At 50.1% G+C, this 13,285-nt stretch overlaps 1 protein-coding gene across 2 annotated transcripts in view; it reads right to left on the reverse strand.

Annotated features, from left to right (window-relative positions):
• Positions 1 to 13,285, reverse strand: part of DOCK2 (dedicator of cytokinesis 2) — a 374,655-nt gene that overhangs the window by 83,871 nt on the left and 277,499 nt on the right. For both annotated transcript variants that reach the window (XM_036312510.1, XM_036312509.1), the window contains exon 28: positions 1,014 to 1,112. In XM_036312510.1, the coding sequence (XP_036168403.1) occupies positions 1,014 to 1,112 (99 nt within the window). The remainder of the gene's footprint in view (positions 1 to 1,013; positions 1,113 to 13,285) is intronic.

Consider the following 13,285-nt stretch of genomic DNA (forward strand, 5'->3'; position numbering starts at 1 on the left):
GTTCAATAAGTAACTCCCTTTCCCACCTTCCTTCCCATCCTTCCTTCCATTTGGGGGTCAAAAATTATGAATCTGGTCTTTTTATTTTCATGTCCCAAGACAGAGAACTTGAGGGAGGGGAAAACTTATGTTTTTAAGCTTTACTTTTGTTTTATATCCAGAAGGAGGTTCCATTTCTTGCCCATCCCCCTCCAATAAGGAGAATCTCTCCCCCAGATAAATGAAAGGGTAGCAATTGGCTTCCTACTGATTCCCTTTCTATGGGGCATTCTCTGAGGCTTGTCCAATGCTGGTGTCTTTGGTCTCTCCAAGGAGAGTGGAAAGTGAGCTCCCAGGGCAGAACCCCTGAATATGGCCGTAGGGAGGCGATGGCAAAGGTGACCACGCTGAGGGCGTAGGGCCTGCTGTGCCCTGGGACTGCCGGGCTGGGCTCCGTGTTGATGAAGTCATCCTGGAGCCAGTGAGTGCAGAGAGGCCAGAAGAAGATAGCGGTTCAGAGGCCACCTTCCTCCATGCGTTTATTGTCATAATGTCATATTCGCTGTCTGTTCCTGAGCACTTAGCATCTCAGAGCTGCTGTGTTCTCATTGAACCCGCTTCCAACCCTGTGACATAAATGATATTATCTCCACTTTACAGATAGGGAGACTAAAGCCGAAGAGAGGTTAACCGCCTGTGGTCACACAGCTAACTGGGACAAATCCTGGGTTCGAGCCCAGGACCGTGCAACTCAAACATGCATGCCGGTAAGCCCCCAAATTCATTAACAAATGTTTGTTGATGAATCATGACTTGACATTCAGGTCTCATCTCTGATGTGGGCATGTTCCAGAGGATGTGTACCAGCCTGAAGGGGAGTGAGAATAGCAAACCACGCAGTCCCATTTGTAAACTTGGACACACACTTTCTCAAGGTCCACAGTGGAGCCCTTCTTGTCCCAAACTCCTGAGAACCGAGTGTGACATGTCTCCCTCACACCGCCCGCCCTGCCCCCAGCATCCTATAGACTTACCACGAGCTCGGAGCTGGAGTGGAAGGTCTCAATGTAAAAGGAGTAGTGCTGGTCGCCCATCTGGTGTAAGATTGCTGTCATACACGCCACAAAGTGACTCTGCAAGAAACAAAGAAAAGTGTTGTGAAATAATGGCGAGGAGACTGTGAGGTTCACGTTCATTTCTTTGACTTCAGATATCCCAACTATCCCAGGCAAGTATAAAAATGCCCCCAGGACCCTAGCCAGTTTGGCTCAGTGGATTGAGCGTCAGCCTGAGGACTGAAGGGTCCCGGGTTCGATTCCGGTCAAGGGCATATGCCCAGGTTGTGGGCTCAGTCCCCAGTGGGGGGTGTGCAGGAGGCAGCCGATCAATGATTCTTTCTCATTAATGTTTCTATCTCTTTCCCTCCCCCTTCCTCTCTGAAATCAATAAAAATAATTTTTATAAAAATATGCCCCCCAGGGATGAAGAATGCATCCTTACCAGATCATCATATGAAATTCTCTGTGAGGAAATGCCTCTTTATGGCTCATTCATCAGCTCATTCATCCAAAAAGCATTTACTGAGCACCTAGTATGTGCCTGGGACTGGAATAGGAGCTCCAGATAGAATACAAGACCCAATCTTTACCTCTCCAGCTGCTTGGGCATTGGGGACAGAGCACTGTGCTGGCGTCAGGAGATCTAGCCCATATCAAGATCCTAGAGACAGTTTGATTTTCTTGTAAATAATTGCACATGTCTAAGCCCCATTTTTTTTACCTGTAAAGTGGGATAATAATCCACCTATGTCTACCCTGAGAGGTGCACAGAAGAATCAAATGGCCGATAGCACCTTGAATGCCCTGCAGTTCTCCATGGACCACCATGAGCGAGCCTCTGGGAGGCCGGCAGCCATCAGGACCAGCACTTGTCAAGGGCCATGGAGGATGAAAGAAATGAGAAGATGTGGTTTTTGTTCCCCAGGAGCTTGTGAACTCGTTGGGAAAGTAAGAGTAACATCCATGAGGGGACGAGTACAGGACCCTCGATCAGGAAGCAAACCCTGCAGCAGAGGGATCAGACAAGAGGGGAACCCATGCAAGGACTGGAGACCAGGTGGGTCTGGAAGGACCTGTGGGCTCCGAGGAGCGAGAAGCATATCCTTTCAGGCAGCGGAGTCCATGTCTCACCCTTTCCTGCCTCTTCCCTCCCAGATCCTACGAGTCTGTATCACGGTGTGTATCCTGCTACGTCTCGTGTCTGTAGGCAGCATTTAGGGAGATCTGCTCTGGAAACGTGGGAAAGGAAGTACTGTCTACAAACCCACTGTGGGGTGGGGTGGGGTGGGCCATTGGAGACTACCTCCTACGAGGTTCCAGTGGGACTGCTCTCTGAGCCACAGAAGCCCCATGAGGCGCAGGCAAGAACAGGGCTGCGGAAGGTGGTCGGCTTGGGGAGGCATGGATGTCTCCAGGGAGCCCCTCTGTTAAGGGTGCCGCACACCAGAGGGGTGGGCCTGGAGGTACCATGCTTGAACCAGGAAAGCAGGTCTGGTATCACAAATTCTGTCTTAGTTAAAACAGCAACAACAAAAAATCACACAAACACACCCCAAAACAAAAAGACCCTCAACTTTTTCCTTTGTTGAAAATATATATAAAATATGAAGTAAAAGTCTTCTCCCAGATGACCGATGTGCAGTGTCGTTGGTGGTGGAAGAATAGCCCCGATGTCCCAGGAAGCGCCTTCCCTATCCCTCCACAGGAAGTCTTTTGGGAATCGAATGTCCCTCAAGTTCACATTCCCTAAAGTAGCTCCCAAAGATGGGGACTCTCATTTGCTTTCTGGTTCTTTCCAACTAGGATGTTGGTGGGGGCAGCGGGGCTTGGGGGGCGTTGCTTTCCCCATCAGCAAGGCCAGCTATGCAATTAGTGGGGCTCAGACGATATGAAAATGCAGAGTCCTTGTTAAAAATTATTCAGAATTTCAAGACAACCACAGGGCCCTCCGAGCACCAGGCCAGGTCTGCTAGTGACCACACACACACACACACACACACACACACACACACACACGGATGCTCAGAAAGCATGCAAGCTGCAGACAGTGCAAGGCTGGACTCTCAGGGGCAGCAGCGTGGACGCTGTGTCTGGTGATGGGGACCCCAGCCTCTGCACCGGGCGACCACCTTGGCCATCCAGGCCGCCTTGGTGAGCCTCTCTCCAGCTCAGGCCCCCAGGGACGGGGTGAGTTTGTGCCATTGTCAGTCCCTTTCAAACCAGACAGAGCACCATCACTGCTAACTTAACCAGGTCCCACTTAAACCAGGACGCGGGCTTTGTTACTGTGCATCTCTCTGGACAGGCTGCATGCAGGAAAGGAGGAATCTTAAAGTTTGGGAGGTGGAGTGTGTATGTGTGTGTGTAAAAGAGAGAGAGAGAGAGAGAGAGAGAGAGAGAGAGAGAGAGAGAGAGAGAGGAGGGAAAGAGCACACACACTATTTCCTACTCCCTCCAATCTCCTGTCTCCCTTCCTCAAAGAATTCAGCCTGTGGCCACTAGAGGTCTTTTCTTTCACATGGTAGCAGCCCAGCAGTTTGTTCGGCTTTTTATTTATTCCTACGTGAGCAGACCCACTACACTTCTTGCATCTAAACAGTGGAAATTACAACATGAAGGACTTATTATTCCTTCTCGTGGAGTAAGTCCGCTGCTGGCCAGAGCCTGGCTCGCTGTGCAAGGCGCGGGAGGACCTCCCCTGCAGGTAACCACTGCTTCAAGGTAAGAGGCTGGCCAGGCTTTCTTCTCTGTGATGGATGATCCCGTGAGAGAAAATGCGATCGTCTCTTGGACAGTAGTTTACTTTTAAAGCTTTGGAGTAAAGGAGCCCTGGGGTTGGGCGCTGTGTGTGTGTGTGTATGTGTGTGTGTGTGTGTGTGTGTGTGTGTGGTGGGAAATCCACCATTGTGAGAGCCGCAGGCTGCCCCGAGAATGCACAGGCAAGGGAATGCTTGTCATTCCCAAAGGCTTGATTTGAATGTGAAGGGGGCAAAAAGGCGAAAAACAAACCTCCGCGCTCAAGTTCACTGGCATTACCTTGAAAGGGCTGCATTGTCTGAAGCCTTGTTTAGAGAAACTTCCATGCTTCCTTTTAGAAAAACATCGAGAGGGGGAGGGGGACGGGTCCCCACCAAGAGAGAGTGGCCGGTTCATGAAAGAAACCATTATCTTTGTGTAAGGACCGGCTCGGGGTCTTCCAGCTCGCCCACCCGTCAGCATTACTTTTGCCAGCGTGTCCCTTCCTTCGTTGTAACGGCCACGGAGAGAAACGCCGGCTGAGTGCCTCTCAGTAGTGCGGGAGACTGAAGTTTGGACAAGTTACCTGCATTTGGCTGTTAGTGAGAAATGACAGCGTTTCACTTCCCACGGGGAGCGCCCCTGTTTCTCCCATGGTGTGGAGCCCACCTTGGAGCCACACCTGCCAGACATCCCACCAGGGTGACTGGCTGATCTGTGAAATGGCTGGAGATGCCAGCCGCAGGTTCATATTTTGAAAGGGCTCCTCCAGTCATTTAAATTAAAAAAACCAAAAAACCAAAATCAAAACCAGAAAACCTCTGTCACGCAGACAGAATGATGGTTTCGCACTAATCTCCTCTGCCGTGTCCCCCAGATCAGCAGTGTCCTGGGCATGGAAATCCACCTTTTCGCTTCCTGCCCCCTTCCCTTCCTACAAGTTTGAGATACCCTGCATCCACCATGTTTTAAATGTTTAGAAAGAGAGAGGGGAATTGGGGGTGGGGGTGATGGTCAGACTGCATCTGCCTCGGCAACTCAGATACTCCTGCCATTGGCACAGCTCAAACTTTATAGTGTAGCAGCCCACACCCCCAGCCCTGTCAGCAGCCTTTGAGGGCTGCGTGGGGAGCAGGGGGGTGGAGGGGTCCCCTGCAGTCCAGGCTGGTGAGGACCGCCTCTTCCCAGCCCTGGCCAAGACGCTGTAGTGGACATAGATTTACTACCAAGGCATGAGGCAGCCACTCATCCATACCCAAGCAGCATGCCAGGCGCCCAGATGGGAAATTGCTTCCCAAAACGGAATACCAGGGGGACCTGCATATCAAATTCCAGAGAGAAATTGTATCCGAGACGCTGGCACAAGCTGGGCAGAGTCACCCCGGCTCCTCTCAGGGCGGTTTAAAACGTAGCTAATGAATCACAGCATGAGGAGACACGGTGTGAAACTAGGTCAAACGTGTAAAAATAAGTGCAATCATGCAGGCACTCGGCTGATGAGGGGCTGCTAAGCCTCTCCAGCTACCCAGACAATCAGCCCTCTTCATTAATTCAGCCCAGCGGTGTGTGGGAGGTCTCGCACACCTGGGAGAGGGCCGAAGCTCCAAAGGCAAACAGTCGGGGTCCCTTCACTGTGCCCAGGCGAGAGGGAAAAAGAAAAACCCAGGATCGTGTGATTAATATTAATTAGCTGGGCTACTAGATGATTGTGATCAGGAGAGCAGCCCTCCCCAAATCATCCTACTCCTTTGCATAAAAAAAATCATCATCATCACCATCACCACCACATTGATAGCTTCGGTGCACAACACTCAACCTAACATACCTATTTAACCAGCTCTGATGCAAACGCACCTACACACCAGCCAGGACCCCTGCAGTGCCAGGGGAACCAGGAAGAGGCTAAAGGTTCCCCTGGCCTTGAAACACAAACAGAACAGGGGGAGGGGCATGGCTGCTGCCAATGTGTCCCCCACTCACCTGAGATCAGGGGGAGTGATGAGATCGCAGAAGGAGGAAAACAGCCAACTTCGGGAGCTTGCTACCTAAAATGCCAACATTACTATGCGATACCAGCTGGTGACACGTTGCTATAGTAACTTCAAATAATGTGCACGACCAAAATAAAATAAAATAAAATAAAATAGAGAGAGCACCCAGGAAAGGAGACGAAGGAAAGTTTGCACGCCCAGGGAGGCTCGCAGGGAGAGGAGACATTCTAGCTACTGGACCATCGATTTCTGTTGGAGACTAAAAGTGGCCGAGTGACACTTTGAGGTTGCTTCTCCATTTACCCCTGCGACTGCCATGTGGTTATATAACGGATTTTATTCTTGGATGGAATTGGTGCTGGCTGTGTGGCGGATCCAGGACCAGAGGTGGGAGGCTGTGGTGTCAGGAAAAACAGGGCGACTACCACCCCTTCCTCCATCGGGCAGCTCAGAATGGGAGCTTGTGGTGAGATTTGCAGAGACCAGAGTATGCGTTCCATCTGAGTGACCATCAAGTTCTGGGCACTGCACTAGGTGTTGGGGTGCAGCAGTGGGCAGGATAGATAAGGCTGTGTTTTCAAGAGCTCTGAGGAGCTTACATCCGGTTCTGCCAGGATGGAGAGCTTCAGAGTGGGGGTCTAGGAGCTGGGCGGCCTGAGTTCAAATCTCAGATCTAACCCTTACTAGTTGTGTGACCTTGGGCAGGGTCTTGTGCCTCAGCGTCCTCGTCTGTAAAAGGGGGTAGAAAGAGTCCCTGAATCATACAGCTCTAATGAGAATTAAATTAATTTTTGTAAAGCACTGGGGACAGAGAAAGCCCTCAATCGTTATCAACGATGACTACTATTGTCATTGTTGATGGCTCTGGTCCAGAGAAACTGTGCAGATCAGCTAACTGCAGTCCTGACCTGGGCAGAGGAAGTGATGCCTCCCCCTACCGGTGACCGTCTGCGGGCACACCCGGTGCTCCCCATCACAGTGCGGGACCAACACCTAAGCGCCCTTAGACTCTGATGTTGGTTAACAACATGCCCAACATCCAGCTTTTTAGTAAATCGAGTGTGTGCCTCTCGGAACAGAGCATGCTGGGAGGTTTCCTTTATTTGGGGATAGCTGCTGGCAGGTAGGAAGGATGACAACAGTGTCCAAAAGCATGAAATATTGAAAAAGTACTCCCCCAGCTGTTTGCTTTGGGGGTGCCTGTCTCTGTGCGGGTGCAGTGACATCCTTTGGTGACCAGGGGCCCTGCTCTGTGATAGCGTTAACCAAGTCACCGTCCTTCAGGGGCAGCTTCTGATGGCACAGATCCAGAGCTCCCTGAGACCTGCTCCATGTCAAAGGCCCAGCATCTCAGGAAAACAGAAAGGTGCCACTTGGTTGCCTTATACTCTGGATGTGCCCTGACACACTCCTGTGTACTTCATGGCAACTCACAGGGTGAGCTGTGTGCAACCCCGCCCAGCACTGTGGGCATTGGCTAGAACTGCGGGTTTGGTGTCTTCTCAGAGAACTGCCCTCACTGACAAGGAGCAGGAGGGGCAGGGTCCCAAGGCTGCTCTGAATCAAGGCCAGAAGAGGAGCCTGAATTGGTCACACATTCATCCTTTGAAATTAACCCCTTTGGACCCTGGTTGGAGCCCATGCACATGGCTCTGTGTGGGGTGACTTCAAATCTTCCAAGGAATACAGTGAGACCCTTCATCCCAAGGGGAGGTAGAAGGCGGGCAAATTCCATTCATTCATCGCCTTACTGAATTATCTCAACAACCTCAGGAGGTCAGCTGTGTGCCCATTTCATAGAGGAGGAAAGTAAGATGCATGGAGGACAAGCAGCTGGCCTAGACAGACGTTTAGTATACAATGGGGCAGGAATTAAAATCGGGGTCTTTCTGACTCCAACCCCTGTGTTCTTTTCATAAACCCACCATGTTGCCCCTGTCAGCACTGGCAGCTCCACCTGGGAGAAATTTCTGTCCACTTATTCATTGCTGTAGTGGCAGAATCTAGACTTGAACTTGCACGTAGTATGGGATCAGTAGAGGTTGGCTAGATGAGAGGCTGAGTTTATTATAAGATTCCCCCATCTCTGAACGAATGTTACAGGAACCCCCCCCCCCCCCACCACCTCCACAAACTATGGAATGTTAGGGTCACGTGTTGCCTTAGGAGAGAATTTGGAACTGAAAGAATTTTGTTCTACTCTGAGCACACTCCATCTAAAATTATATTTGATAAACCAGAGTGAGATTGTTCTTTCACACATTCCTTAATTTAGCAAGTATTTCTTAAGCACCTACTATGTTCTAGCACCCTTCCAGGTGCTGGGGATACAGCCATGAGTGAGATTAACAAGGGATTTCTGCTTAAGGAGCTCATATTCCTGTTGATCAGAGGGTCAGGGGTGGGGAAACATATTAAGCAAGTAAATACATGTAAGATAATTTTGGGCAGTGATATCTACTACTAGTAAAATATTACTAAGAGCCCAGTGGGTGTGGCTCAGAGGTTGATTATCCATCTATGAACCAGGAGGTCATGGTTCGATTCCGGGTTAGGGACTATGCAGGAGGCAGCTGAACAATGTTCTCTCTCATCATTGATGTTTCTACCTCTCTCTCTCCCTCTTCCTTCCTTTCTGAAATCAATACAAATATATTTTAAAAATATCACAAAGTAATGAGGTAGAATGGAATGGGGAAGGACCTATTTTCAGTGGGTGGCCTCTTAGAGAGCTGATGTTTTAATGTAGGTCTGAATAATGACAGTCAGTCATGCAAAAATCTGGCAGAACAGCATTCTGGGGCAACCGCACAGCAGGTACAAAGGTCCTGAGGTGGGATGTGCGAAACGAGGGCAGGTGAGGTGTAAGACGAGGTCAGAGAGACAGGCGGTGGCCAGGTCCTGTGGGCCCCTGTGGATCAGAGACAAAAGTTTGGATTTTCTTCCAAGTGCGAAGGGAGGCCACTCACTGCTTTGGGTTTTAAGAAGCTCGCTCTGTCTGCTGTGTGTTTTAGGAATCCCTCTTCAAAGAGGCATTTTTTATGTCTAACCACACAAGCCCACCTCTAAGACATACTGGAGTTGTTCCTGGGGTCATGGTCCATGAAAAACAGAAGTTGTGTTTTCATGGTGCCTCTTCCTCATTTGTGGTAGTGTCCCGGGTCCTCGGTGAAGTTTCTCACTAACTGACTGGGTATAGCAGACTCAGGCCTCCTCCTTCGGCAGGCATGGATGTGGACTCTAGTTTTACATGACTCGTCTGCCTGCTGTTCAGAGCTGCATGAGGGGGGGCCTTCTCTGGCCCCTCCCAGCCTCTGGTTAAAGTCTTGCAAGCCTGTGGGCCTGTGAGGCCTGCTGGCCAGGAGAGGGGCTATCGTTGGACACCTCCTCCTTCCCCCCTCTCCCCCCGATTTCTAACTGAACAGCAGACAATTTCTCTAAATGTTTCTAATTGCATCGTTGGAGGTGTGGGTGGGGAAGTTCACAAATGTGATTGCAAAAGGAGTAGTTTCAGAAACAAGGATTTATTCTTGGTGCATTCACCAGTGACAGCCTTCCACGCTTCTCACCGAGTGCCTGGGATAGGGCTGGGCAGAGCAGCCTGCTTTCAGTCCCGGGCAGTGTGATGTCCTCAGCTCACATCTCCCCGAGAAAAGTCAGAGTCAGGGGCATCGAGAGGATGTGAGCTCTGGAGAGAACTCCTAAGTAGCCCCTCGCCTTCTCCTGCAAACATTTGCATCCAGGTTATAGATGACACAAGGTCAACCTTCAACAGGAAAAGGCGTCACGAAAGGATAGTACGTCTCGGGCAGGAGGCACTGTGGGCTGAAGGATAACAAGTACCATTTAAAGGGCTAGGTATGTGTTGGGCAGCACGCTAAGCCCTCTACTTATCACTAAGGGCTTTGTACACGGTTGCGGCAAGGGAAGAAAAGATCTGGAAGAAGGAGAGCTAATATTAGTTGGGCACTTAAATGTCAGACACTGGGCTGAAAAAGCATGCTGATGGTAACAGCAGCCACCAGGTATTGAGCACGTGCTATGGGCCAAGCGCTGTCGATGCTGCATCTCATTTCATCCTCACAACATCCAGTCAACGTTGGCAAAACCACGCGCACTTAACAGATGAGGGAACCAAGGGGCAGAGAGGTGACACGGCTGCCTAGGGCAGCTTGACTCCAGAATGTTTTTGTTTTCTTTAGAAAAAAGACTATTGTTTTGTAAACATGATATAATCTTAATATGAAAATTAAGCAATCACATGAAGAAAAATGCATAATAGTTCACCTTACCATGCCCCCTGCCTACCCCTGAATGCTAAGAATATTCAATGCAGGTGATAAACCTCTAAAATCTTAAGAAACATTCTAAGCATTTCTTGTGCCTATATAGAGATAAAAGAATGTTGGAGAAATGGACAGACACATAGATGGATGGACGGATAAATAAATGGGTGGATGAAAGGATGGCACTAGTTTGGCAGATGATATAGGCAGAGAGACCACCTGATAAGGCTAGATGCACAACTGCCTAGATAAGACCAGCCCTCTTAATAACTATGCGCTATGGTGTATCAGTCTCCCATGGCTTCAGGCTCAGCTGAGGATCACCCCTTCATTTGTGGCATTGCTTGGGGCTTTGAAGGCCAAGAAGGGTTCAGTGTGAGACACCACTAGGAAGTATGTCTGGTTTCTGATAGACGCAGTTTTTCTGAGGCCCTAGACAGGGCATCCCATGCCCTGGGATCAAATCCCAGCTCTCTTCAGATGCTCTGGAACTCGGGGCACATTGCTTTCACTCTCTGAGCCTCAGTTCTCTCATCTCTGAAATGGGGATAACAGTGCATGCTGCCGATAGGGCTGCTGTGAGGATGGAGTGGAAGAGGGTTCCGTGGGGAGCCTGGCACCCCAGAGGCTCTCACACAGCCTTCTTGCCACCCCCAGCCTCAACCCCCTTTCCAGTTCGCCAGGAGGTTTGATGATTAGCTGAGGAAGTTGTAGAGTTGGCTTTTGGTGGACTCGTGGGGGATGGTTTAAACCTTCCTGTGCGCCTGGGGAGCATTGCGGGTGGTGATTTGTACAAGCTCTGCCCGCCCTTCGTCCTTCTCCCTTTGCGGGGCCTCCACGCTGAAAGGAGTGGAGGGGCAGACTGACACACATTCATGGCCAACCAGGCAGCCAGGCAAGAGTTTTCAAGAAGGATGAGTACTTTGTGGATAAAACTTCACCTCATGCTTCCTTTGTGAAGAATAAAGGAGTATGAAGAAGGTTTCTCCCCTCACGTTCTAAACGTAGAGCCCAGCTTTTCTCCGAGGCCTCTCCTAGCACTTCCCCTCGTCCCTACATCTGTCTAGCTATTCCTACTGGGAGAGCCCGGCCCGTCCAGCACACCAGGTAGCAGGGTCTGACCGCAGCTTACTGTGGGCACAGCAGATGGAGGTCACGAGTGATGTTTGGAGGGCGGGGGGCAGACTGAAAGGGTCTTAACCCCCCACCTGTTGGTAACGGGAAGCCACACAGACCCCTGCCTACCGGGCTGCCTCCGGGCCAGCTCTGCTGACAAGGTCTTGAGAACTAAAGGGAGCGACTGCAGCCCTTGCTCATCATTCCTATGAAGGGGGTGCTATTTCATCTGTTAACAGTGAAAACTGGCAGGATCGTCATGCTCCGGCTTTTATGAAGCTGATCCGGATGATAAAACATCCCATGAAACTGAGCTCAGAGATCACTGCCTGAATGGCTGACTCTGGGCTGCACATTAACGAGCCCCTGTCAAGCCCTTTTGCATAGAGCACTGCTTCTGATGTCATTCACGGGGGAAAAATGCTCCCCCCCCCCAAAAAAAAACAACACCCACAGAAGGCCCACGGAGGATGGAGCAGAAGGAAATGGAAGTCCATTCCTGCTCAGCTGACCCTTGGCGAGAACCCAGATCTCCTGCTTCCTGTCAGCCCCGGCTCCCCGACAGGCTGGCTCCTCTTAGACAGTTTCCTCTCTGACCCGGGAATGACACCTCATTGACTTACTGGTTTGCAATTTTCCCAGTGACATCATACTCCTTTTTTCCCCCCCCCCCTCATTCTTTCCCTCTGCTCACCTCCCTCCTCTTAAATTCCCATTTGTCCCACTTTTGCTTCCCTGTCCTTTGGAATGGTAACAACACCTTCCAATTACCATCCGCTGCAGTCCGCATTAGCTGCCTGCTGACTCCCTCGCCGTCATCATTAATAAAGGTGACACTGCAGCTTGGCATGCATGCAGGTCCTCTCCCACCTGCCCCCGCCCCCACTCCGGGAGCAGAAGGCTGCCTGGTCAGAGAGCCCCTGCCTCTGAGGCTTTCTCCCTGCACCCAGCTCCCATCACTAAGGTCTGATCTGCACTCAATTAAAGAAAAATCAAGCGACACAATGAAAAGTGCCATCCAGAGAGCTGGCCTGGTGGCATCCAGATAGATCAACTTACTGCAGGCCATATCTACTAATTCCATCTAGAAAAGGAAAAAGATGTTACTATTGTCTGAGCTGATTTGTTCTTTTAAACCCCTGCTGACTCTTTCACCCCAGAAGAAATCCTGACAAAAGTTTAATCAAGGTCAAAGCTTAGAATCGGAGAGATGATGGAAAGAGTGATTCTTGGGAGTCCTTGCAAGCCAGCTTCTTTGCAGTACAAATGGGGAAGCCATGGACCAGAGAGGTTAGGTGGTTTCTCCGTGGTCACACAGCCTCTGAAAGTGGCAGAACTGGTACTAGAGCCCTACCATTCTGACCACCGTGTTAAAAGTATACAATTCTCTACTGCCTCCCAACATTCCTCCCGAGTCTCCAAGTTCCCCAAGTTCCCCACAAACAAAGTGACTATGCTTTCCCAATCCTATCTCAGCCAAGTAGTTGAACTGAAATCCCGGATAAATGGGCCTCAACTAACCACTAAGGCTGGTGTTTGTGATGCACAGTCTTCTTTATCTTCCTCATCACATAGGTTTCCAGATTTGGGGAAGAGCAAACCATTGAGCACTAATGTCATCTTTTAAAAAAATTAAGTGGGTGTCTCTATTACCACTATTTATCCCTGCTTTGATCTATTACACTCTGTGCCCAGCATCCAAATCTGGTTAACAGCATCAAATTAAGAACCAAACGATTGATCACTGAAGTCACTCTGCATAATGAAAATCATCTGCATGTGTGTTTAAGGGGCCTCAGGGCAGAAACAGGGGGGGCTCTACTTGCATCACTTTGCCCGGAGATCCTCACACTGACAGCACCCAGATCTCGCAAAGCCCACGGAAATGCTTTGTTTGGCCAGCAGGGTGTTTCTGAAACATTTGACTTTTTGGGTCAACATTTAAACACCAGAAGCTATTGCATAACATTCTAGATTTCTAGATTTTCAGTGTCTCTAGGATATTGGGAGGATCCCATTTTGCATTCCCATAGGGCAGTACTGGGAGCTAGCTGCCACCTGAGAGGGCAGGGCTGAGGGTGTGGACACAACTTTCCAGGTAGCCAAGGCCTGGCCCCCA

Source organism: Myotis myotis, unplaced genomic scaffold (genome assembly GCF_014108235.1).
Source record: "Myotis myotis isolate mMyoMyo1 unplaced genomic scaffold, mMyoMyo1.p scaffold_m19_p_6, whole genome shotgun sequence".
Taxonomy (NCBI): domain Eukaryota; kingdom Metazoa; phylum Chordata; class Mammalia; order Chiroptera; family Vespertilionidae; genus Myotis; species Myotis myotis.